General features: G+C 39.4%; 1 protein-coding gene across 12 annotated transcripts in view; it reads right to left on the bottom strand.

The window, feature by feature from the left end:
* The window catches only part of AKAP13 (A-kinase anchoring protein 13), a 343,304-nt gene that overhangs the window by 209,655 nt on the left and 109,500 nt on the right, over positions 1–24,149 (bottom strand). For all 12 annotated transcript variants that reach the window (XM_082388883.1, XM_082388891.1, XM_082388889.1 and 9 more), the window contains exon 3: positions 2,675–2,822. In XM_082388883.1, the coding sequence (XP_082245009.1) occupies positions 2,675–2,822 (148 nt within the window). The remainder of the gene's footprint in view (positions 1–2,674; positions 2,823–24,149) is intronic.

The following is a 24,149-nucleotide window of genomic DNA, read 5'->3' as shown; positions in this document are numbered from 1 at the left end:
TTATAAGGTGGACAGGGAAGGCCTCACTGAGAAGGTGATATCTGAGTAAAGACCTCAAGGAAAGTACAGAACAAGTCAAAGAAATCTCCCAAAGCAGATTTAAGGCAATTTAATTCTAGATGAAACTATTAACTCCATGATATAAACAAGCAATTCAAAACTAACTTAACCCCCGTAAGTCTCCCTATCTCTACCCACCCCTCCACAACAATTACTGGGCCAATCTGGACAGCAGCCGAAGAAGACAAGTGAACAGAAAAATGACACGTGTTATGACCAGAGCAGCAAGATCCACTCAGGAATCCCCTTTGTTTCAATAGTTAACAGAGGTTCTACTTCACCAAGGAGGGAGGCTCACTGGGACCCCTGCACATATCAAAGTCTCACATGCTGCCTTACTCTTTGTTCAGCCTGCTTGTACAAGAGGGCCTTTCAGGGACTCTAATCCTTTGTCACCTCTGTTGTGATTAGGGGCCTCAGGCAGCAGGCTGACTGAATTCAGGTGGGTAGCAGAACATTCAGGCCAACTGGGGGCAAAGGGGACAAGTTGTAAGAATATGGTAAATAGGTAAGATCATAATTTGAGGGGAGGAGAGCTGATTAGTGAAAAATTAGGAGAAACCAGGTACTGTGATTCCAGGCCCCAAGCAAATGGGTCAGGAATGATTACTGAGGATTCGGATCAAACTAGAGGGAAAGAGCAGAATACAATGCCCATTCTGGTTGGCTGGAGTCAACAGGTCTAGGGCACTCAGAGTCAGTCAGTACCAAAGGACACCCAGAGACGGGCGAGGCTGGAAAAGAGGGGGGCCTGAAACAGGCTGAAGAATTGTTAGACCAAAGGCAAGAGAAGAAATGGGAACTAAAGTTCCAAAACAGTAGGGTGGGGACAGTATACAAGGATGTGGTACAAACCTAGAGCTCTTGGCTGTCATACAAGTACCGTGGGTCCGTGAACCCGAGGAGAGTAACTGCTTGCAGTCCACACTAATTTAAGTACCTCGTCATTGAAGGTATACGAGCCACCAGGCACATCGCTCTCCACCAGGAGGCTGGACTCTGCTGGTACCTGTGACTGAGGATGGCAGTGAGGGCACAGGGCTATGTCCTTGTAATAGCCGGCCTTCCTCGAACACTCTCCTTATGTCTACTTGCACGCTTTCTCGCTCTCTCTCTATATATAAGAACACACAAACATACACACACACACACACACACACAAACTTAAACTGCTAAAGCATTTCTAAATCAGGAAAAGAATAAGTCTATATAAATTACCTCCATTCCCTTCCTAATAAGAGCCCAGTCAGGGACTGACTGATTCTACCTAGCTGAGGGTCTGTTTCTCACAGTCACCCACACATAAGAAATGTTTAGCAGTGGTGACACTGGATGGCACCCGCTGGAGCAGACGTCAAGTTCCAGATCAGCCTCTCTGACATGATATACTTCACAGGAAACAAGACTAGAGCTTTAAGTTACAAAGAAGGATACTTAATACTCTTTCGGGAAAAAATCAGTACCTATCCTGAACTCCTTGCTAAATTTCCTATCCCTAAAAGTTTGGGGGGAATATATATAGAAATTGCCAAGAATCTTTAAATCCTGTATTTTCAAAATCACTTTTGTCGAGTAGGAGGATAAATACAGCTTTCAACTGTCATAATCTCAGTTCTTCAATGTGGTTTAACTTCCAGGATCTGGTAGGCATCAGACGTGAAGATAATGTATGGAAAATAGCACAGCAGCAACCAAAAACTGACCATCTGATCTAATACCAGCAAGACCAGATATTGAAAGTGCTTGATAAACTAATACTTTTTTACACCATCTATTTCAACAAAGTGGAATCAGAGTTACATAAAATCACTGGTTACAGGAAATGTTTCAATAAGAACTAAATTCATTTTATTCTCTAAAGGCAAATGGTTCAACTGTCAACTGTCAACATTTTTAGGGGTTCCCCCTAAATGTGCCCTCTTTTGTATTCTGATGAAAATTAACCAATTATTAACTTTGAAGCAAGGTCAATTAAAGAAAGAAGCAGCTCATTTCCAAACACGAATCAATATACCTTCAGATACCTGGGGTCGGTCAAAAGACAGTCAAAGTTATCAGCTGCTTCTGGTGGAAATAGCAATGACTTAATGACTTTATAAAGAATTTTTAAAAGTAAACATTTTCCTTTTAATTCTGTTAAATGGATAAATGCAATAGTGATTAAGTATTCATTTCACCATGAACTATATAATCTTGTTAATCTGGGGAAGCTTTGGCTTTCACGGAAGATTTTTAGTCTTTCCCTCACGGATACTGAGGAATGTGTCACTAACTTCATTTTACCTTTGCTCTTGCCACAGTGATATTCAGAATCAAATATGCAGTCATACCATAGTAACCGCATGAACTTTTATCTTTCAAATGTGTTTTAGTTTTCTTCCACATTCCAATAAATTAATATTTTTGCTGATCTTAATTACTGTCTTTCAATTTATGACACCATTTTATTTCAATTATTTCTAGCTAGGCTCAGATTTTTGTGCAACAAGCAAGAAATAAAATACTTTAAAGTGTATTTAAAACAAAGATCTAACAATAGTTCTATCACCCTGATTACTCTATACTAGAACACAGAATAAATAAAGGCTAGTAAAGATTCCATCCAAATACTTACCAGGAGCAATGGTCTCCAGCGTATCAGAACTGACCTTCCGAGTACTTGTACAGTGATGGAGGGTGGAACCCGAAAATACCAAGTAAAAAACTACATCATCCTCAACTTTGTCCTCTTCAGCGAGCAGTACAGTAACAACACAGTCGCCCTAGGAAAAGGGAAGAGAGAGCAAGTTTGCATTAGTAAGGTTCCTCTTGGGAGCCTATCTTTAGAAAACATCAAATTTAAGGGGAAATCAAATATATCATCTAAACTGTGCCCATTCTAGTGAGTTCATACAGATATAAACACTGATTGAACCCCTATGTGCCAGGAAGTATTCTAGGCATTGAGAATACAAAACAATCTGAAAATAAGATCTCTGTCCTCTTTAAGCTTACATTTTAGTGGAGATGGTTAGACAAATAAGTAAACCAACAAGATAATGGTACATTCACTTGGAAAAAAAATTTTAAAAGAATGCAAAACAGCTCCCTAAAAAAGCTCTGTAAAAATTCCAGGAAAATCTAAAAATAAGGCAGAGAGGATGGAGGAAGTATATTAAACAGTTACATCCTTATACTCAGAATGCCCCTTAACCTCTGTGTTCCATTTGCAGCAATAACTCTCTAAACTCTACATCCCACAGAATCACTGCCAAGTCCACCCATTCTCCATCAAACATGGAGAGCCTCTAACAGAGCTGGCCTGGAAGTGGTAGAGTGCAAAGAGCTTGGGCTCCAGACAAATCTGGGTTTAAATTCCATCTACAAAGACTTTACTTAAATCCTCTAAATCTCAGGTTCCTTGACTATATAAATGGAGATAATACCTTCTCTTCTTACAGCTAATATGTGAGAATTCTTGAAGCATATTCACCACTCAGCCTAGGATAATATTCTTAATCTATGACGATGGGAGGGGCGCTCTTCCAACAATTTGTGTTTCCTGACCATCTGGAATCGCTACTCTTCTTTATCCACCCCTCCCTTAAGCCCACGGAATCAGACATAAATCTTGTGCCAGTAACTCTGCCCGTGACTCTGCAACTATTTAGAAGTTAAGACATCTTCGTCCTTTATTTGCAAATATTCTTCTAGCAATTTTTATACATTTTTTAAAATTGAGGTCACTGGCTAAATTAAATTTATTCTATGAAATACAGTCCTAATTACCATTCTCCCAATCATAAACATTATATAATTCATGCGGTAACCATAAACAAAAGATTTTAAAGCACTGAGGTTTAGTACTGTGTAAACCTTAATGATGCATTATGGAAAATCCAATTTAGAGAAAGCCAGGCCATTTTAACATTATATAGGGGAGAGAATTCCCATTGCTTAAAACATTTTTTCCTTTCCACTTTAGCAGCAATAAAGCCTATTAGAGAACCATGGCACCCTGTGGCCACAACTTAATGGCCAGCAGCAGAAAGGAGCAGCAGGTAGTGTTTCACTAGATAATAAAAACCAAAAATCATGAAGTCAAACTTGCGATCAAGTCTAGTAACAGAAATGCTCCGGCAGGTTGATTCTGAAGACCAAATTCAAAGTATTTCCTATAGCCCTGAGTGTCTCTTTCTTATTTTTCCCCAGTACTCTGTGCAGCGCCCTGTATACGGTAGGGGTTCCAATCTGTTTTAAGTCAGAATGAACTACAAATAAGCTGTAACTTACTAGGACTGTTGAACTGGAAAGTTCCAAAGCACCCTAACACAGGAATAGCACAGTCGGTACAACAGAATTATCACTGACTTCAGACACTATTTAGAATTATACTTTTGGACTTGTATATAAGTCCCTATCTTGGGGACTCTATTAATAGTACTGAAATCACCTTTATGTACTTATTAATAAGTAAAAAAATATATATATTATTTCCACTTATATTTCTAACCTGGAAATCTAAGAATAGATCTTCCTTTTCTAGATCAAAGATTCTCTCTCTACATTAGACCTACCATCTTGCTGAGAGACTCTCCATGCCCCAAGATACTAGTTGTGTCTGGGGCCTTCCTTTAACTGGGGACAGTAACTTGATTTGGGGAAAAAAATGAAATCGGGAAGAGAAGAGCATCTGAGGGATGGGAGAGAGTGACTTACAGTGTGGGGCAAACAAGGCCTTGGAAACAGGGAAGATGTTAGATGGAGATTAGAAGAATGAGATAGGGAGTTATGTGGGAGGAATGTTAAAAGAAGGGATAGCGCTGATCTCTTAGATAGCAAGACAGTGTCAGTCCTAAGGCTCCTGAAGGAGGGCACAGTCAGCAGCAAGGTAACTGCAGTGGTACGCTGGAGCTGGCCTGTACAGGCTTGCGAGAGCGCATCATATTTTCAGGATTTCTGCAAGCCAGGTGTTAAACAGGCCACTATTAAAAAGTAAATGATGTAAGCTTACAATTAAATAAATTAAAAAGAGATGTAATAAATACTCGAAACATCACATTTTAATTCTTTTGCCACATCTTACTATTATCTACGCTCTTGAGGTTTACATCTGTTTTATCTGTTATGTGTGTGTGCTGGTGTGCTACTGCACATCTTTTCCCAGCACACCTCTTGCCAATTCTGTGTTCAGTGATGTGGCATTGATACCTTGAAGTCAACGATTATGGGTATATTTACACCACTGAAATTGGCAAATGCTACAAATCAGGGTTTGGTTTGGTTTTTTCTTTTTAACCATCACATCATTGAGAACAGATCAGTAAAAGGGAAGAGGGGGAAAGTAAGAGAATTTCCTTAGGGAGGCCCAATCAAGAGAGGTCACTGCTTACACGGAGTAAGAGTGGAGGAGTAAGAGAAAACCCTAGGCAAGTACAAAGCATCTCAGGTATAGACAACAATGCTGCCATAGTTCTGTTCCCAAGAGTTCAACAGAATCACCACCTTAATTTGTTTTCTAACTTTCAGACTTGGCTTATAACTTGTTACCATACCACAGTAGTTAAGAGGATGGTCTCTGCCTGAATCACAGTATGGCACATCACTTTGCAGCTGTTTAACCTGGGGTATACTAAATTCTCTGCCATAAGAGAGCAACAATCACACTTACCTCATAAGGTTGTTTTAAGAATTAAATGATTGATAAAAGCAAAGCACCTACAGCAGTGCATTGCCACATAATAAATGTTCAATAAATGATAGTTATAATGTACCGTACAGCATGATGACTACAGTTAACTAGTTAACAATACTGTATTGTTCATGTGAAAGTTGCTAAGAGAATAAATCTTAAATGTTCTCATCACAAGAAAAAATCTGTAACTATATGTGATGGATGTTAACTAAACTTACTGTGGTAATCATTTTGCAATATATACATATATCAAATTGTTATGTTGTATACCTCAAACTAATACAATGTTATATGTTAATTATATCTCAATAAATTAAAAAATAAATGATAGCTATTATTATTTACCAGAATGTAAGCCCCATGAGAACATGTTTTACTCACTGAGATATTCCCTTTGTCTAGAATAATAAGTAGCAGGTGCTCAAAACACATATTTGAAAAGAAAGAAAAGGAGACCCCAAAACTTTAATAGTAGTTATTCCTAGGTAGTAATTGAAGCCAATTTTAATTTACTTTGTGCTTTGGTTTTCCAATTTTTAAAAATAAAGATGGATTATTTTAAAAAGAAAAAACTTACTTTTAAAAATAATCTGCTCACTTATAAATTACAAAGGGAAAGACAGAAACCTGGCACATACCACATGAATCAAGTGATCAAAAAAGTTAACAACACAAATAATGAAACGAACTAACATCACATGTCTTCTGATCCCACCCACTGAGAACACAGCATCACTTAGTGTTCCTAACAAAAATGCCATAACCTCAACCTAGTCAGAAGAAAACATCAGACAAACCCAAATTGAGAGGCCTTCTATAAAAATTAAAAAACAAACACACACAAAAAAACTGGCCTGTACTCTTCCAGAATGTCACTAATGAAAAACAAAGGCTGAAGTACTATTCCAGACTAAGGAGACTGAAAAGACTTTCCAGCTAAATGCGATACGTGATCCTGGGCTGGATCCTGAACAATAAAAACAAATTGCTATTAAGGACATTAACGGGATAAGTGTCCAGATTTGAATGAGGTTTACACATTTAACACTGTACTAATGTTAAAATTTTCCTGGTTTTGGTAACTGTGCTGTGGTTATGTAAGAGAATATCCTTGTTCTTAAGAAATACACAACGAAGTATTTGGGGTAAAGGAGCATGTCTACAAGTTACTCTCAAATGATTCAGGGTAAAAAATGAGAGATAATGATTAAGCAAATGAGGTAGAATGTTAACAGTTGGTGAATCTGGGTTTAGAATATATGGGATTTCGAACTTTTCTGTAAACTTGAGATTATTTTAAAATAAGAAGTTTCCAAGAAAAAATTTTTCAAATAATTTATATGATCAGATATTCAAAGTTAAAAGGTGCAAAATTAAGTTACATTTCTGAGGCTAATTTTTATATCTTGCAGACATAAATATTTAGTACAGATATTCTGGCAAGATCCCAGAATGATGAAGTTATAACAATAACTAGCTTTTATTCAAGAATCTTAAAGGAGGTTCACAGGTCTTCCCAAATCAATTTCCCAGTTTGCCAAAATGACAAGATTTATACCCAACAATCATAAGGGAAAAGTGAAACAAAGAAAGTAAGTAATACTAAGTAAATACTGAGCATTACTCCAAAGTATTATCTTCCCATGAGGTGGTAAATATTATAGCACCAAAAGAATAACTCCAAAGTGAGTCCTTGTATAATTCAGATACTATATGCATCCATGCAATTAGCTTCATTCTCGCCTTTAAATATAAGAGTACAGGTAACTGGCATGTCCTTTTGCATAATCATTTCCTAAAGCAACCAAAGATTGACAGTCAGCTATAGCTTTTCCACTGTCTGAAATGCAAAGTCTGTCCTTTGGAAACGCAGGGCAGCTAGTTTTTAACTTCATTAAAGCCTCACACCACAGAGGGACACCCAGTAGCAATGAGCATACCTAATGCTCAGATCTTGGTCACTGATACCATTCTTCACTAAAAGGAACCAAGACTGCTCAAAGAAATGGCTGTTTCCAGGTCTAGGTCAGGATATGTACAAGATGAGACTCGAACATCTTGTTTTGACAGAAAATAAGGAAACTGATGGAAAATAAGGGAACAAAACATCTTGTTTTGACAGAAAAAAAGGATGGGGACATGCTGCCATGCTGCACATTGACGTAGCTTCCTCTGGCCAAATCTGGGACCAATTTTAGACCAAATTGCCAATTAAGAGCAGTAATGAATTATAAACAATAAAAAAATAGGAAGTCATGAATCTATATTAACAATAGACAGAAAGAGGAAAAGCGAGAACTCTTATGTATGGTGGAATGATGAAGCCTGACAGTCAAAGTGGGAAAAGTGCTGAAGTAGTAAAACTATCATTTTGCAATTATAATGGTAGAAATTGATTCCAGCAAAAATTTTCAATGAATGCTCAACTTAGGGGGAAATTCTGATGAGTAACAAGATATGTACACTGTCTTAAATGTGTCTGCCCCCAGACTTCTAACAAGTTACAAGGAAGAAAAAAAGCAGTATTTATTCAGGGAATAAATCTACCAAAACCTTGACCAGATAATCAAAATAAACATCCTCAGTAGAGATAAATGAATACTGTGTGCCTCCAGATGTGATACCCTGAGAAGGACATAAAATTACCTATGCATTACTCTGACCAGGAACACAAAACCTCAATCTAACCACAAGGAAGCACGAGACAAATAAAAAATGAGAAACGTTCTATTAAACAGGAGAGGGGTACTGTGTTCTTCAAAATGGTCAAGGCCATAAAAGATAAAGAGAGGCTGTGGACACGTCCCATATTAAAGAAGGCTAAAAGAGACATGACAACGAAAAACAGTAATTAACCCTACTGTGATTTATAAGAGAGAAGCTCCAGTCTTAGAAAATTCAGACTGAAGCACTTCAGGGATAAAAGGCCAGGATATACGCACCTTACTGACAGATAGTAAAGGAAACACTGTGGGTGTATATAGGTTTTTAGCTAGAGAGTGCAAATGATAAATCAAATGGGGTAAAATGTTAACAGGTGTAATCCTGAGTAACTAATATTTGGGTATTCTTTGTACTGTTTTTTTACCACTTTTTATAAATTTGAAATTATTTCCACACATAAAGTTTTAAGAACATAAAGGAAAAAAATGTTTAATTCAAAAGGCTTTAAAGGGCTTAAGGAATGGGGATATGTTATGCTCTATCAACACAGATGTGGACAAAGCTCTATACCAACAGCAAACTTTGTTTATAAAGTTCCGTTGGCGCTCCACCCCAGGCTGGGAGCATAGAGCCTGTCCTCACCCCTGTACAACTGTCTCTTACCCAACAACAGAGGAAAAATACCTAATACAACGCAGCAACCATTTTAATCACAAATTAGTATTCTATAAACAATAAACACGACAGGAGATTGGTGACGGGAGAAAGGGACACAGGCTCACTACAACCATTTTCTGCAGGTCGGAGGCAGAACCAGCTGCTTTGCAAACACTGCAGGGTGAGTATCTTTACCCCTGCTTTGGAGATGAGAAAACTGTAACCCAGAGGATTTTTAATGTCTTGTCTAAGAACAAAGCTAGAAAGGGCTAAAGCTGGGATTCAAACCCAAGTAGGATTCCAAAGTCTGTATTCTTTCCACAATTCTGACACTAAGGTTAAGTGCAGGAGACAGAGTTAAGTGGCAGAAAGGAGAAATGTGCATAGAGGCAATTATCAGTAGAAGAAACACATGTTCAATAGCAAGCAAGTGACAGACACCAAAAGGTCTATAGGTAGAACAGGGGTACTGTATTCTTCAAAATGGTCCAGGCCATAAAAGAGAAAGAGAGGCTGTGGACACGTCCCATATTAGGTAGGAAGAAGGAAGAGGGTGCTGAAAACAAGGGAGACAGAAGTATCCAGAGGTGCTGAAGGAGAGATCAGGCAGGAGACACGCTTACATTTGGGGTAAACTCAAACCTAGGCACACCGGCTGCTTGGACCCAAGGATGTGTGACAGAGCCAGAGTGTGTTTAATTGTACACTCAGCCCACTACATCATACATACTTCTCATCACCATCTGAAGCTTACGGAAAGCAAGAACTGTGTCCTTTCGGGCACTTCACACAATGCCTATGTAGCAACAGGAAGCTTTTCAATAACTATATGAATGAACAAAGGTAGCAGAGATCAGTTTACGTAGCATATTAATGGCAAGCCAAAAGATTCATACTTGAACCTGTGTGTAGGCAAGAAAAAAAAACACAGCCTTGTGTGGTAGGTACTGGGAGAAAACTGGAGGTCAAGGAGTGGAGGGTGACATGTTAAAAGCAGCAAATGTTCTAGAAAGGTTTATCTCACAGCAGTATCCTAAGAAGGAAAAAGAGAATAGAGGCAAGGAAATCATTTGGGGAAAATATTACAAAAACATAGTGTGAGGAAGCAAAATGGGCTTAAACTGCTATAGTACCAAGATGATCTAAAAAGAAATGTGAGAAAGGCATGTGGTTGAAAATAATTTGATGAAATATGATAATTGACGATGGCGGCTGAACAAAGATAGGAAGAGAGTAAACATTAAGCAACATTAACAGAAAAAGGAGTATCTCTCTAAGGAAAAAAGGGAGGGGGTATGGGAATGATTTGTGAGAAAGAGAATAATAAGCTCTAAATGTCAAGTTTCATCTACCAACAGGATGGGAAATTGTAGATATTACACACCCAAGAGGTAGTTAGCAGGACAGGCTGTCAGAAAAGGTCTGGGCTGGTGAGGCAGATCTGAGAGCCAACCTGCACTAAGTTAAGAAGTCCTGACCATCAATGAGGTCTCCATGGTAACAGAGAGCCAAGGACTAGACCCCGGGTTCCTGCAGGGGAGGGCAGGGAGAAACAAACCAAGCAAGGAAAAGCCAGCCAGATAAGAGGAGAAATCAGGGAACAGAGGATCAGTGATGCTAAAAGAGGCAAGGATTAAAGGACTTGCAGTTTTAAAAGGAATGGTTTTTAAGCAATCCTCAGAACACACAAGGGAGGAGAGATTCAAAGACAGAAAAGCAGCAAACTCAAGAACTGTTTCATTTTTCTCCAGCCTTAAATGGGTCTTCTCACAACATACTATTAATCTACCTATTCCTGTGCCTCAACCCCAGAAATAGGATCCTTTGGACCCAAAAGGAACTCAAACTCAAATGCCATCAAGAAAGATTATGAGACTTACTATATTTCTCTTTCTAAATGGCAGCCACAATCGAGCCCTCTTTAGCCAAAAACTTAAAATACTTAGATTTTCTCACTTTGAGTATTCCAGAGAGCTCATAACTAAAATAAATATCATTTCCTAGATTCATAATGCAGTTAATTTCCCACCATCTAAAATATCTCAAATTTCTCTTTATTTTAACCATCTTGTTAACAATACCCTCAGTAACTACAAAAAGTCTTTGGGGATGATAAGATCTAGGCAAAATATAACTGTTGATCTGTACTAATCAGGTAGAAAGCTAGACTGAATTAATGAAAGTTAAAGGACTTTCAAATGACTTATTGCTATCACATATAATAGGACTGCTAACCATTAGTATAGGGGTTATTTTGAAAATATGAATATCTGAAAATATGAATATTATACTAAACATTAATGTTATATGTAAATGAGCCTTAAAATATTTGAAAATATTTTATTACTTTAAACACTTCCTTTAGTTTATTTTACTTTGTTATTTCATAATTTTTTACTGCTAGTATAAAATTTTTATTCTAGTCCATCCATCAAGTAGATAAGTTAAATAGTTGAAAGATATTTAACAGCCCAATATTAATGTGTTCTTTACCTTCCTTTCTGTTCTGTTCCCATTAGCAAAGCCTTAAGTTATTCATCCATTCATGCTAAACAAGCACGAAGTGCCTCTATTTAATATAGTTTGTCTCTGCTATGAACTGGTACTAGAATTATAAATACTTCCTGTTGCCTGCCCTCCAGAAGCCTAGACAGACGTGCATATAGACGGAATACCACCGGGTAAGTGCTATAATTAGCATAAACACCCAGCGTCTCTAGGTGCAGAGGAGGAGATGGGTGCCCAAAGTTTGCCTTGTGGGGTATACTAGGAAAGCCTCTGTGGAGAAATGGCTGTGCCCAGTGCTGCTCATGGCTCAGGACAGATCGCCCCAGGCAGGAACATGCCTTCTGAAAGCTTAGCCATTTACAGTGAAGTTGGGGAAGAGACTATCTCGTTCATCTTTGACTATCTAGGTGATCTTTGTACACTCAACATCTCTTCAAAGGGCCTGACATACAGCAAGGGCTCAGTGTTTGCTGGGCTGAGCCAAAAACACTTCATCCTTTTAAAAAACAAAATGTAAAATGCTACAAATAAGCCAAACACTAAGTTTGGCTTGCTTATCACTTCCTTCACTTAACTAAAGATTGGTTGAGCATTTGGGTAGGATACTACAGTAGATACTGAGGATATGAAGACAAGACAATTTCTGCTCTCTTGGAGTTCATAGTTTTTCAAGGGAGAAAGAGACACATAAAGCAATAATTCAGCCACAATAATTTTGCTGGAAAAGCAAGGTTCAGGTACTGTAGGAATTAGAGGAAGCACTGGACACAAGACTGAGCAAAAGTCAGGGGAGGGAGGCTTCCCACAGGGTCATCTCAAACACAGGCCACTGGAAGGAGCCAGAGGAACAAGAACTCCCTCTGAAAGAGATGGTGGTTGCAATGAGTGGACAGGGGTGTGGGAGGAGGTGAAAGAGGCTACAAACTAAATGAATCCAAAAATCATTCAGGAAACAGCTGCCAGATCAGAGGGGTTTTAAACACTGGATGTAATGAAGCTTAAAAAAAAGAAAAAAAAAAAATATATATAATATTAGCAAACCTCAAAGAAATAGCAATCTTGTATTTCTATCTTTGTGAGCACCCCAAACTGCAGTTCCTTGGACTTCTTTACACTGGGATTCATTCAAAAGGAGAATACCACAAACTTTAATTACAGAATGACACAAGAGTTACATTTGTGCTGCCTAATTTACTGGAGTGTTCTAGGTAGGGAAATAAAAGGCAAGTTTATAAGGCACAGTCATGGCAAAGTAGTACCCTGAGTGCCTTTAAGATAAGAACTAACATAAATGCATGATGTTGTTGCCATCAGGCTAAAAACAGAAGACTTACCAGAAAGAAAAAAAAAATCCCAAACCCAAATCACTGGACAGGGCTGTTCGGTTCTGCTGGCTTTTTAATATTTCCCCAAAGTAACCTGTATGGTTCTCAGAGTGGCTTCCATTTTCTGGGCAACTAACACCATCACAAAGCACTAGCACACATACACGGGGTGTGTGTGTGTGTGTGTGTGTGAGAGTGAGAGTGAGAGAGACAGAGAGAGAGAGAGAGGGAGAGAGAGAGAGCGCACAAATGTGCCCACACATACACAAATCAATATTATTTAGCATCCACTATTTCTTCAATGTAACATGTTACTCACTAACAGAGTATCTGCCACCACAAAGGGTAGTGAAGTAGGAAAAAACGCTGGCACGGGAGTAAGGTCAGAATCACTTAATAGCTAAGTATAGCTGGTTGTTTTATAGACCTGATAAATAACCACTTGAAACTCATTTTGTTTGCCGGCAAAATGGGTTTATTCATTACCATATTTATTGATCATCAAACATGTGTCAAACACTGTTAAGAATTAGGGAATAAACATGAAAGAGACAAGGCTTCTGGCCTCACAGAGCTTATGTTTTAGCAGGTAAGACAATCAAATTACAAAAAATAACATCGGGGGAAAGTTCTATTACAAAGAATAAGACAGCGTAAGGGATTAAGGTGTGTCTGAAGTGGGCGTGAGAGACTGCTTCAGGTAGGCTGGTCAGGAAAGGCTACTACAGGCTAAGTCACATTTGAGCAGAAACCTGAATGAAGAAGCAAGTTACAAGTGTTCGAGGCCGAGAGAACAGCAACTGGAAGACAAGTATAAACTTGGCATGTATACAAAACAAAGGTCAGTCTGGAAGAGCAAGTGAATAACACTGGATAGGAGATGAGGATGGAGTTTGGATTTTTTCCCGAGTGTGATGCTAAGCCACTGGAAGGTTCTAAAAAGAGTGACATAATCTGATTCACATTTTAAAAGAATCACTGTCGTTCCCTCTCCTTGGAAAGACTTCATCCTTTGTCTGCCTAGTCCACGCCTACACGCTTTGAACAACCATGGCCCATTTGAGGAGTAACATGCTATGGCTTGAGCACAGAGAACAATAAGCAGGAGACGAGTTCACAAAGAAATGCCAAGGACTCTGGCCTTTATACTAGTGCAAGGGGAGCCATGGAAGGCTTAACAACATTACTTCCCCCGTGTACTTTCTACACGTTGTTGAAAGATCAAATAAGAAAATCATAAACAACTTTTATGTAACATTAATGATTATTCTTCAAATGTCCCCTTATCAGTTAGGTCTTCCCTGACCATCCTAAATGAAATATGGAACTCCCCCGCCCCAACTCTCCTTAGCTCGCCCTGTGTTTTTTCCCCATAGCAATTTTTACTCTCTGACGCATATATTTACGTTTATGTGTGTACATGAGTTTATATATACACACTCAGTGTATATTTTACATACATATCATATACATAAAATTCTAAGAGTATATATTTATTTACATATTGCCCTGATTCCGTCTTCTCCTCCCAACTATTATGTAAGCTTCATGAGGTCAGGGAGCACATTTGCTTTACTCAATGCAATAGCATGGCCTAAAAGTATAGCTGGTTGTTTTAAGTGCTCAATAAATGTTGGATGAATGAATGAATGAATGAATTCCTAACTGGACCTTCTTCCTGCGAACAATCTGCGTCTCTCTCCTCAACCCATTTAAACACTTAAGATGACAACATGAGAAATTAAAAGACCGTAAATCTAACGCTCTGGCTATGCCAAATTTTTAGCTCCGTGGTCCTTAAACAGTCACGTAAAATATAGCTAAGGCTCAAAAGGGCCAGTGACGAGAAGAGAACAAAACAGCATCGTCCCTGTTTTTTTACCCTAGGGACTTTACCTATCTCTCTCTTAAGTGGAAAAATATTCAGATACTCTTCCACTCCCCTCCAGACTGGCCAGCAAAGCCCTTTTCATAACGCTTTCCTTGAAAGATGTCTCAAAGCACCTCAAGTAACATGAACAAAGTCAACTGTGAAATTCATTAATTTGGGGCATAAACTAAATTCATTCCATATAAGCAGATTTTGGTTGATTTCAATGTTAGAAAACAAGTAACCATTTTATTTGACATTTGAAGTTAGTTTTTATTTCAACCAGGCTAATCTTTTGCCAGATATAGATATGGGTCAGTGAAATCCCTATAACCTGCCTTCATTTTTAATCAAATATGTCTATATTCCAGCCCAAAAGCATTCCCCTTCTCAATGAAAAACTATTATTTTAAATACTACTACTAATTATGATCAAAATTCATATTGTCTTCCAGCTTCATAATTTTGCAACACTAAGATATACACAAATACTTAAAGATTTCCAAGCACCACCTATTTGGTCCATTAAAATACAACCAGCAGATGGCGCTCAATGAGTCTGTAGAGTGCTCTGCATGGAATGGTTTTAGGAACTATCCTCTGTAACAGGGAAGAATCCTGAAACTTCAGCTGGAAAAGGAATCAAAATTACAAAAAGTTTGGAAATCATTTAATGTATGGTCCCCTTAATGGAAAGTGTTCCTTAAAAATAAGAGTTTTTTAGAATTCTAAGAGTATGAGCTTTTTGTTTCAATGTACAACCCTGCCTCTCAGTCTATTCTTGTTAATAAGCAAAGCTAAATTGGTTGAAGGGGGTTAGCTGGTGGCTTTAAAAAGCAGCCTCACCCTCTCACAAATGTTTCAAGGCTCTCTGGAACTGCTAGAGTAATTAGGTCAACACTTAAAGAGACAGTCCCCCTCTGCTAACAGGACCAGATATTTGGTTAAAATGCAGAGACCATAAGGATTTTTATTAATTCTTGACAGAATATTCCTCTCTTCCTTCTCTGCCCTCCCAGAGAGCAGATGATTCAAGTGGGGGACATTCTATAATTAAAATCTATCAGCTTGACTTCTGTTCCACCCATCTCCCATACTTATCCACCTAGCTTCCTTGGATATTCCCTGGTCACTGTTCTTGGTTTTCCTCTCAAGTCATCTATGAAATTGGGTCTCCAGGCTTCCAGGCTAGCCCTTCACACAGTAGGAGGCTATAGAAGAGTCTCCTAAATACGATCTGATCAAGTTACTCCCCTGAAACTCACGGACGGTCAACAGGATAACATCCTAACTCGGGAGCGCGTCCCTTCCACCTGCGGCAGACAAGGCCCCCACAGCCTGGCCCTTGCTAACCTCCCCAGCCGCGCCTCCCTCCCGGAGCCTCTCCCCACACACTCACCACCATCATACCAAACCAGGAGGACGCCAAGAGGCTGAAGCCCCACTCTTACTACACGTCTCACTCACTACCTGGCCATGCTGCTCCCTTTACCTGTCACATCCTCCTCTCACTTGACTGATGACTGGCCCAAGAGAGGACAGCATGAAACAAGCCCTGCCTTGCTTTCCTGAGGAGACACCTGGGCTCTTTCCTCAGGGGAAAGGCCTCCTTACCTGACCTAACACACTATGCCTCACTCACTGCATGTAGGTCAAGGTCTCTCCAATCCCTCCGCTGTCTGTGCAACGGGCATGTGTCCGGGCAATGCCTCAGGAGGGAAACCCAGCTTGTCAAGTTGAACCACACCTGCTCAGATCTCATTCCTGGCCCAGGATACAACAAACCGTGAGACCATGAAAAGAGATATTCAAAGCTGGCCAGTGGGGACACTGTCAACTACACCAAGATTAGGAGGGAAGATGCAAATACAGAACGGGAGGCATCGCTTTGGGAGGCAAGCTCACTGGCCTTGAAGTCGCACGACTCAGAACACCAGCTTCAGTTGTCACCATCTGTGTGACTTCTAGGAGCCACCTCGAGTCCTTCTGGGGAACCACTAGGTTGTAAACTCCACAAGGGTAGAAGCTGTGTTAGGATATCCATATATTTGAAGTACCTGAAATAATTTAATAACGGCTCTTTCATCAAGTGCTCACTATAAACCAGCACCACTTCAACTGCCTTACACAGATTAGGGTTACTATTTAATCCCCTTAAGTACTAGTATTTTAACAAGTATCTAGCATACAGCAGACACAGAATAAATGTCCCCACTCATTCGCAAGTAAATAAAAATATCCCCCATTTCAGAATCTCCATGTTTTTACTTTCCTTTATACTTTCTTCTCGTAAAATATATTATTTCTCAAACAAAGCAAAATAAAGTAATAAATTTTACTATTTTTGGGCTTTATTTAATTATGGGTGAAGGATTTCAACTGGATGGCAAAATTGGCTTTATGACACCTTCTGAAAAGCAGCCATAAAGGAAGGGAGAAAGAGTTAAAAACTTGATTAGTTTTAAAGGTAAATTATAAAGCTTTCTTAAAGCTCGTTAAGCTTTCTAACTGATAACAAACAGTTATATGGGCATTAAACGATCCATAATACTTGAAAACCATAAAGTTGTAAGAAGAAATATTCTGCCATTTCAGATGATAGCAACATTTTTCTTATCCAGCCTTACTGGTAAAACCATTGCACATAAATATCCAGAATTTGCTTGTTTGTTTGTTTTTTTAAGTTTTCCTTTTAAAGTGTCAAAATTTTAGAAGGAAATAAATTAGCTTTATGAAAATCTAACTAAGGTGCATTACACATTTCCTGGCCTTCTTAAATGCGGACAGGGAAGGGCAGGAGTGGTAACTGAGCAACTCCCATGTGCTAGGATCTCTATATGTGGGGACAACAGTATTTAACGGTTGAAGAGTAAACGATGTATGTGAAGCATTTCTCAAAGAACCTCGTACTTAGTAAGTATTCAGTAAGTGCTAGATATTGTTGTCATTTTAAAAATCACATTTAACCCTCACAAAAACCCTGTAATACAGGTATTACCCTGCTGAATTTTACAAATGAAGACTCTAAGGCTCCTACAGCTGGTTAGTACTAGAGCAGGAATTTAAAACCATATCCTGGGCTTCCCTGGTGGCGCAGTGGTTGAGAATCCGCCTGCCAATGCAGGGGACACGGGTTCGAGCCCTGGTCTGGGAGGATCCCACATGCCGCGGAGCGGCTGGGCCCGTGAGCCACAACTACTGAGCCTGCGCGTCTGGAGCCTGTGCTCCGGAACAAGAGAGGCCGCGATAGTGAGAGGCCCGTGCACCGTGATGAGGAGTGGCCCCCGCTTGCCGCAACTAGAGAAAGCCCTCGCACAGAAATGAAGACCCAACATAGCAATCAATCAATAAAATAAATAAATCTTAAAAAAAACAAAACAAAACCATATCTACTTGACACCTACAAAGGAGTCACTTTTCTCTACACAGGTTCTCCAAGTGTTGTCCCAGAACCAAAAGTATCACCCGGAAGCTTATTAGAAATGCAAATTCTCAGCTCTGCCCCAAGCGGAGTAAATCAGAAGCTCTGGAGCTGTGGCCCAGCAATCTGTGTGTTAACAAGTCCTCCAGGTGATTCCCATGCAGGTTCAAGTTTGAGAACCAGTAGTCCGCACTGCACTGTACCCCACTGCAATGGTTATCATAGAAGGTCTAATGTCTGTCCCCAAATGGTTTCCCTTCTTTCCAAACAATTCCACTTTTCACTGGCTCCTTCTGCCTTCAATAATCCCATCAATACCTTTATTTTACAAATCCTCAGCAACAGCCCACTTCTTCCCACACCATGCAGGGTAAGAGGAGCCGACACACAGTAGCAGTACACTGACATCGGGAGCCCGGCTCCTGAAGTAAGAAAGGTTAGTGTGAACTCCAACTCTATCCCTTACTAGATGCACGACCTCAGCAACTGGCTGAAGCTCTCCCGCCCTATTTCCTCACCTTTTAACATACAGAAGACAATAGTTATCTCATGAGGTTGTTAGCGTGATTAAATGAGAAAATGAAAGGACATATAGCATAGTGGGCAAGTACCAGAAGGTATTCAATAAATGGAGGCTCCACAGACATGGAAAACAAACTTGTGGTTACCAAAGGGGAAGGGGGTGGGAGGTAGGGGCACGGATAAAACAGGAATTTGGGATTAACAGACACACACTACTATACATAAAACAGATAAACAACAAGGACCTACTGTATAGCCCAGGGAACTATGTTCAATACCTTGTAATAACCTATAATGGAAAAGAATCCGAAAAAGAATATATATAGTATGTATATGTGTGTATATATATGTATGTGTATATGTACGTATGTATGTATACGTATAACTAAATCATTTTGATGTATACCTGAAACACTGTAAATCAACTATACTTCAATTAAAAATTAATTTTTTAAAAATGGAGGCTCTTAGGATTACCATTTTAATACAATATGCATTTCTGCTGCCTTCTACTGTATATACATAAATTACAGCAAATGAAAAATCAAGACCACAACCCCATAATCAACAGGAAGACTGGAGTTGGAATCTCAACACACCACTTCTTAAAATGAAAAATAAAGACCACAAACCCATAATCAACAGGAAGACTGGAGTTGGAATCTCAGCACACCACTTTTTAAAATGCCCACTTTTGTCTCATAATAAAGAAGACCCACTTCTAATTCTGAGACCTAGTAAGATATGGACAACCTATAATCATACCCATACATGTGGCAAGGATCAAAGAACCAATTGTATGGAGGTCTGGAAAATGAGGATTTGTGGAGAAGAGACACTGGCTGTGAGAAACACCCACAGTAGCAGCTCCTTAATATCATGCTGCCTGGGATCCCTTAACCACACAAGATAGGATGAACCAGACAATGTTGGCAAAACCTAATAAGCTTTAATCAAAGTAGAATTTAAGAATGCAGGAAGTGACCAAGAGGAATTCATAGTCATGAGGGTAAGTTAAGATCACCCCTGGCCTTTTAACTAGTTCAAGAAGATGACAGGAATGGCAGAAAATAAGTCCACAATCAGATTGGTGGATCCTATGGACCAAAAAAGGAATGTACCACTGCCTGAGTAGTAAGATAAAACTCACATTTCCTTCTGTGGACATAACAAAGAGAGACAGCTGAAAATTCCATCCTAGCTGCCAGATGCTCTGTATATCACACGGGGTCGGCAGTTAATCCAAACACAGAGCTTTGTGAAGGGCTCCAAGGATGCACAAGGGCCAATAGCTCTCTTTTGGTTTAAAAAAGGATAAACAAGCAAACAAATCTCTGAGAGTACAGATGATGTTCTCTATACTTAAAGATAAGGACCCACATAAAAGGAAACAATCAGAATCTCTGGAGGAGAAATGAGTAGGAATGAGAAAAAGTACTAAAGATGCACATCACCAGTTCACTAATCAATCAATAAATTAGTGTACCTCTCAGAAGAATCTGATTTCTACATCCCTGCTGATATAAATATATTCCTAATGTTCTATCTGTATGGAGTTATTTTCAGATTTTTGAATTACAGATTCACTGGGGGGGGGCTCTGTGAATCTACCTAACAGTTTCATCTCAGATGGCATAGCAAATTCCAAAGAGGGCAATAAAGATCTTTAGTCTTATAATTTACTTACTAAAACTTTATTTTATTTTTTTTACTGAAGTATAGTTGATGTACAATATTATACAAGTGACATGTGTACAATATAGTGATTTACAATTTTTAAAGGTTATACTCCATTTGCAGTTATAATAAAATGTTGGCTATATTCCCTGTGTTGTACAATATATCCTTGTAGCTTATTTTATACTTAATAGCTGTACTAAAACTTCAAAATATAAATTTTACTCAGTTTCCCTATCTGTAAAGTAAGAAAACAATTCCTCCTAATTCACAGGTTTGTCAAACCAATAAAATGAGATCAGTACAGAAAGAAGCAAACACAGAGAGTTCCAAGTAAAGAGCCCATACACAACACAGAAGTATTCAACTATTTGGGTTGAAATTCAGTTTTTCATCAAGTATCATTCCCAAGTTTTCCTAGAGGCCCCATCTCAGGGGTCAAAGTGACCCTTTGTCACTGGTTCCAGGTCACAAAGTCCCCTATGTTGTTTGATCTCTTGAGTAGCCTACCCTTCAGGGTCATAAGTTTTACCCCCCCACCCCCCGCCAAAAAAAAAATCTCATCTTTGACTAATCAGACATTTATAACCATCCATGCATGCAGCAAAGCTCTTTCCCAAACAGCTGTAAGTCTATTATATTTAATCAAAAACACTGAGAACCTATTATGTGCAAGGTACTGTGACAGAAGCTGAAGTTAAAGTGAGAGCAATAAAAACAACTCAAGTATAAAGTCTCTGTACTCAAGATGGACACAGTAAATGAAAAAAGGCATGTAAGCAAAAGTGCAATCATCTAAAGTGCTTGAGGTGTTATAGTAAAGTCTGTACAGAGTAGCTGGGGCCTGGAGAGAGGAGTGATAGATTCCACAGGAGGCTGAAGGTTCAGGAAGGGCTCCACAGAGACAAATGACAGAACTGCATACTGAAAGATGAGCAGTTTTCTTTGTTGTGTGGTGGGGGTGGTGGAGAGGGTTTACTGTATTTCAGAGAGAGGGAGAGATGCAAAAACTGTTTTACCTGGCTGAAGGCTAGCACACACAGAGCTGTAACTGGTTTCCCTGCAGTACCACTAACTCAGCATAGGGTTCATAGCTAAACTCCCAAGTGCTGACTTCAAAGTTTTTAAAATTCATTGATGCCGTCCAGAAATCAATTACAGAAGCCTGTTTACAACACCGTTCCAAAACCCAGGTGCTCTTATGAGTTCCATTTGCATCATGAACTGCTCTGCTAACTAACTATAAAGCAGATCTGGCTTTAATTATTCACAACCACACAAAGAAGAAATCATGAGAAATCTTAAATGACATAAAAATACTGTGAAAAATAATGCAAAGTATTAACTCCCTTAATTGAAAATCACTACCACCTCCTGCTAAGAAATAAGCAGCCCTGTGTTCAATATTGCACACCTTGACGTTATTTTGAATCAATAATCTAGTAATAATTTACTCAGGAATCCACCATAGATCCATCCATTTGAAACAATATCCTACTTAATGCATATCATTTCCCATATATCTCCAGTCAACCACTGCTGATGGGTTAACTTAACAGTCAGCCATGTTGGAAGATCTAAATCTACCCAAGATGCTCCAATTTAATTCATACGAAAGGGGCTTTTAAAACTATCCTTTTTGTTCACTTGGTTCATGCTTAAACACTGGGGTGCATCAGAATCATCTGAAGTGTTTATTTAAAAATAGTTTGTAGGGCTCCACCCCAAGCATTCTGATTCAGCAGATCTGGGTTGGGCGTGAAAATCTGCATTTTTAACAAGTTTCTAATGATGTTCACACTGGTGGTTAGGCACCACACTTTGAAAACCAGTGCTCTAGAACAATTCAGTTGAAAGTCAGTCCGGGTAACTCTTCACACCAATGATTGCTGTGAGTGAGCAAACAATGTTTATAGGATCTCTATCTTACAGTTGAAAAAGCATGGCAAGTGGAATTCAGTGCTAAAGCCAACCTCTAAATGTAGAATGTGATAATAAGCATCAGGCTTCGAGTTCCCAGGTTAAGAGAGGGTGGTAGCAATTTGAGGGACTGGTAGTGAAACCATCCTTACTTAGAGAGACTAGACAGAAAGGGCAAGAGTTCTGAGTTCAAACCTCTGTTTCACCTCTTACTAGCTATTGTCCTTCATCTATAATATGGGCCTCACAAGGCTGAGGAGAAAATATACATAAGTCACCCTACGTGGAAGGTACTCAGTAAATGTTGTTCCCCTCCTCTTTCTAAGCAAACAAGGGAAAGAGCTGTCAACACAAGTGCATGTGCAGAGATGCAAGAGGAAGCCACACAATATGTTTATACACTTTTGCACTGGCAAAATAAAGGAGATGGGTCTCTTTTAAAAACTACCTATATATTTAAAGTTTCTATCCATCATTTGTGAAATATGCTTACACCATTTAATCCTCACTACCAACACCACCATCACCCCCCCCCACCCCACTCCCTCCACCATAGGCTGTTGTAAAGACACAGTTGTTCTCCCTCAGACTGCCAAGGCAGCTCCTCCCTCACCCACTGGTGCTACACCATTCTCCCTCTGCCTCTCACGGTAAAATCCTCAGTGTTCATATCTGTGGCTCTTTGATGCTTTCAGTCATTCTACCAAACAAAATCCATTTGTTCTTCGAACAGCTTATCCATCCTCACATCCATTCAGCGTGCTGTAACGGTGAATAGGCCCACTCACTTGATAGCCCCTCACTGCTCTTCCTCTGCTCCCCACACCTCTCCATCAATGTTCTTTGGGTAGTACTTTCATCATGTTACTATCTGCCTAATCAGAAGACCTCCAGTTGCTCTCTATCCTGCTTGTAAAATGCTATATTCCATCAGTGCTGGCCAACAAAATTTTCTGCAATGATGGAAATATTCTATATCCGCACTGTCCAAAATGGTAGCCACCAGCCACATGTGGCAACTGAGCACTCTGCAATGGAAGAACTGAATTTTTAATTTTATTTCGTTTAAATTAAGTTAAATGGCTACATGGGGCTAGCGACTACTATACTGAACAGAGTAGATCTATGCAATCTCATCTCCACGTATTCTCCCATGTGAACTGTCCTCTCCAGTCAAGCCAGATCCCTCACCACCACTGCTAACACCATGTCCATACCTTACTTCACAGACTGTGTTCCCTTCTCTCGCTCTGCGCTTCCCTTTCTCCACAGCCAAATCTGTCCAGGCTAACAGAGCCCCCATCTTTCCTGAAGGCTTCCCTATCATTTCTGCCAACATCTCATTCCTCTCTCTGCTATGAACCGTCACTGTGTAACCATCTATATAACTCATCCAAGCACCTGAACAAGTACTGCTTGTGCTGTCATTAAACTCTTCAAGCATCTGAGCCCCGGTGAAAGAATCTATTCCTCTAAGACCAGGTCCTCCATTCACTAACAGGTGCTTCACAAATACTTGGTGAATGAGCTAAGGGTACAGAGCACTACATTTTGGTCTTCTTTGGACAGCAAAACTTCTCTTCACTAGAACCAAATGGAAAATTTAACTCCAGCCCCACTGCCCCATATCCAGATGCTTGGGAAACACCAAGTTATCATAAAGGCATCATGTAGACAGACCCTGAAAAGGCTGTGACCTCTATGTATCTTCATTTGCTCTGAAAATGCCAAGGAAAAATAAGAAAGTGCTACCTGCAAATGCAAAATCTGTTAACTTCAAAGCACGTTTCTGGAGATGGATTAAAAAGTCCCAACAGAAGGAAACTGAAGCTCTTGCTCTGTAAAACCATC

This window comes from Balaenoptera borealis (genome assembly GCF_965194805.1).
Source record: "Balaenoptera borealis genome assembly, chromosome: 3".
Lineage (NCBI taxonomy): Eukaryota > Metazoa > Chordata > Mammalia > Artiodactyla > Balaenopteridae > Balaenoptera > Balaenoptera borealis.
The sequence above is the reverse complement of the archived record's forward strand: the minus strand, read 5'-3'. Positions and strand labels throughout refer to the sequence as shown.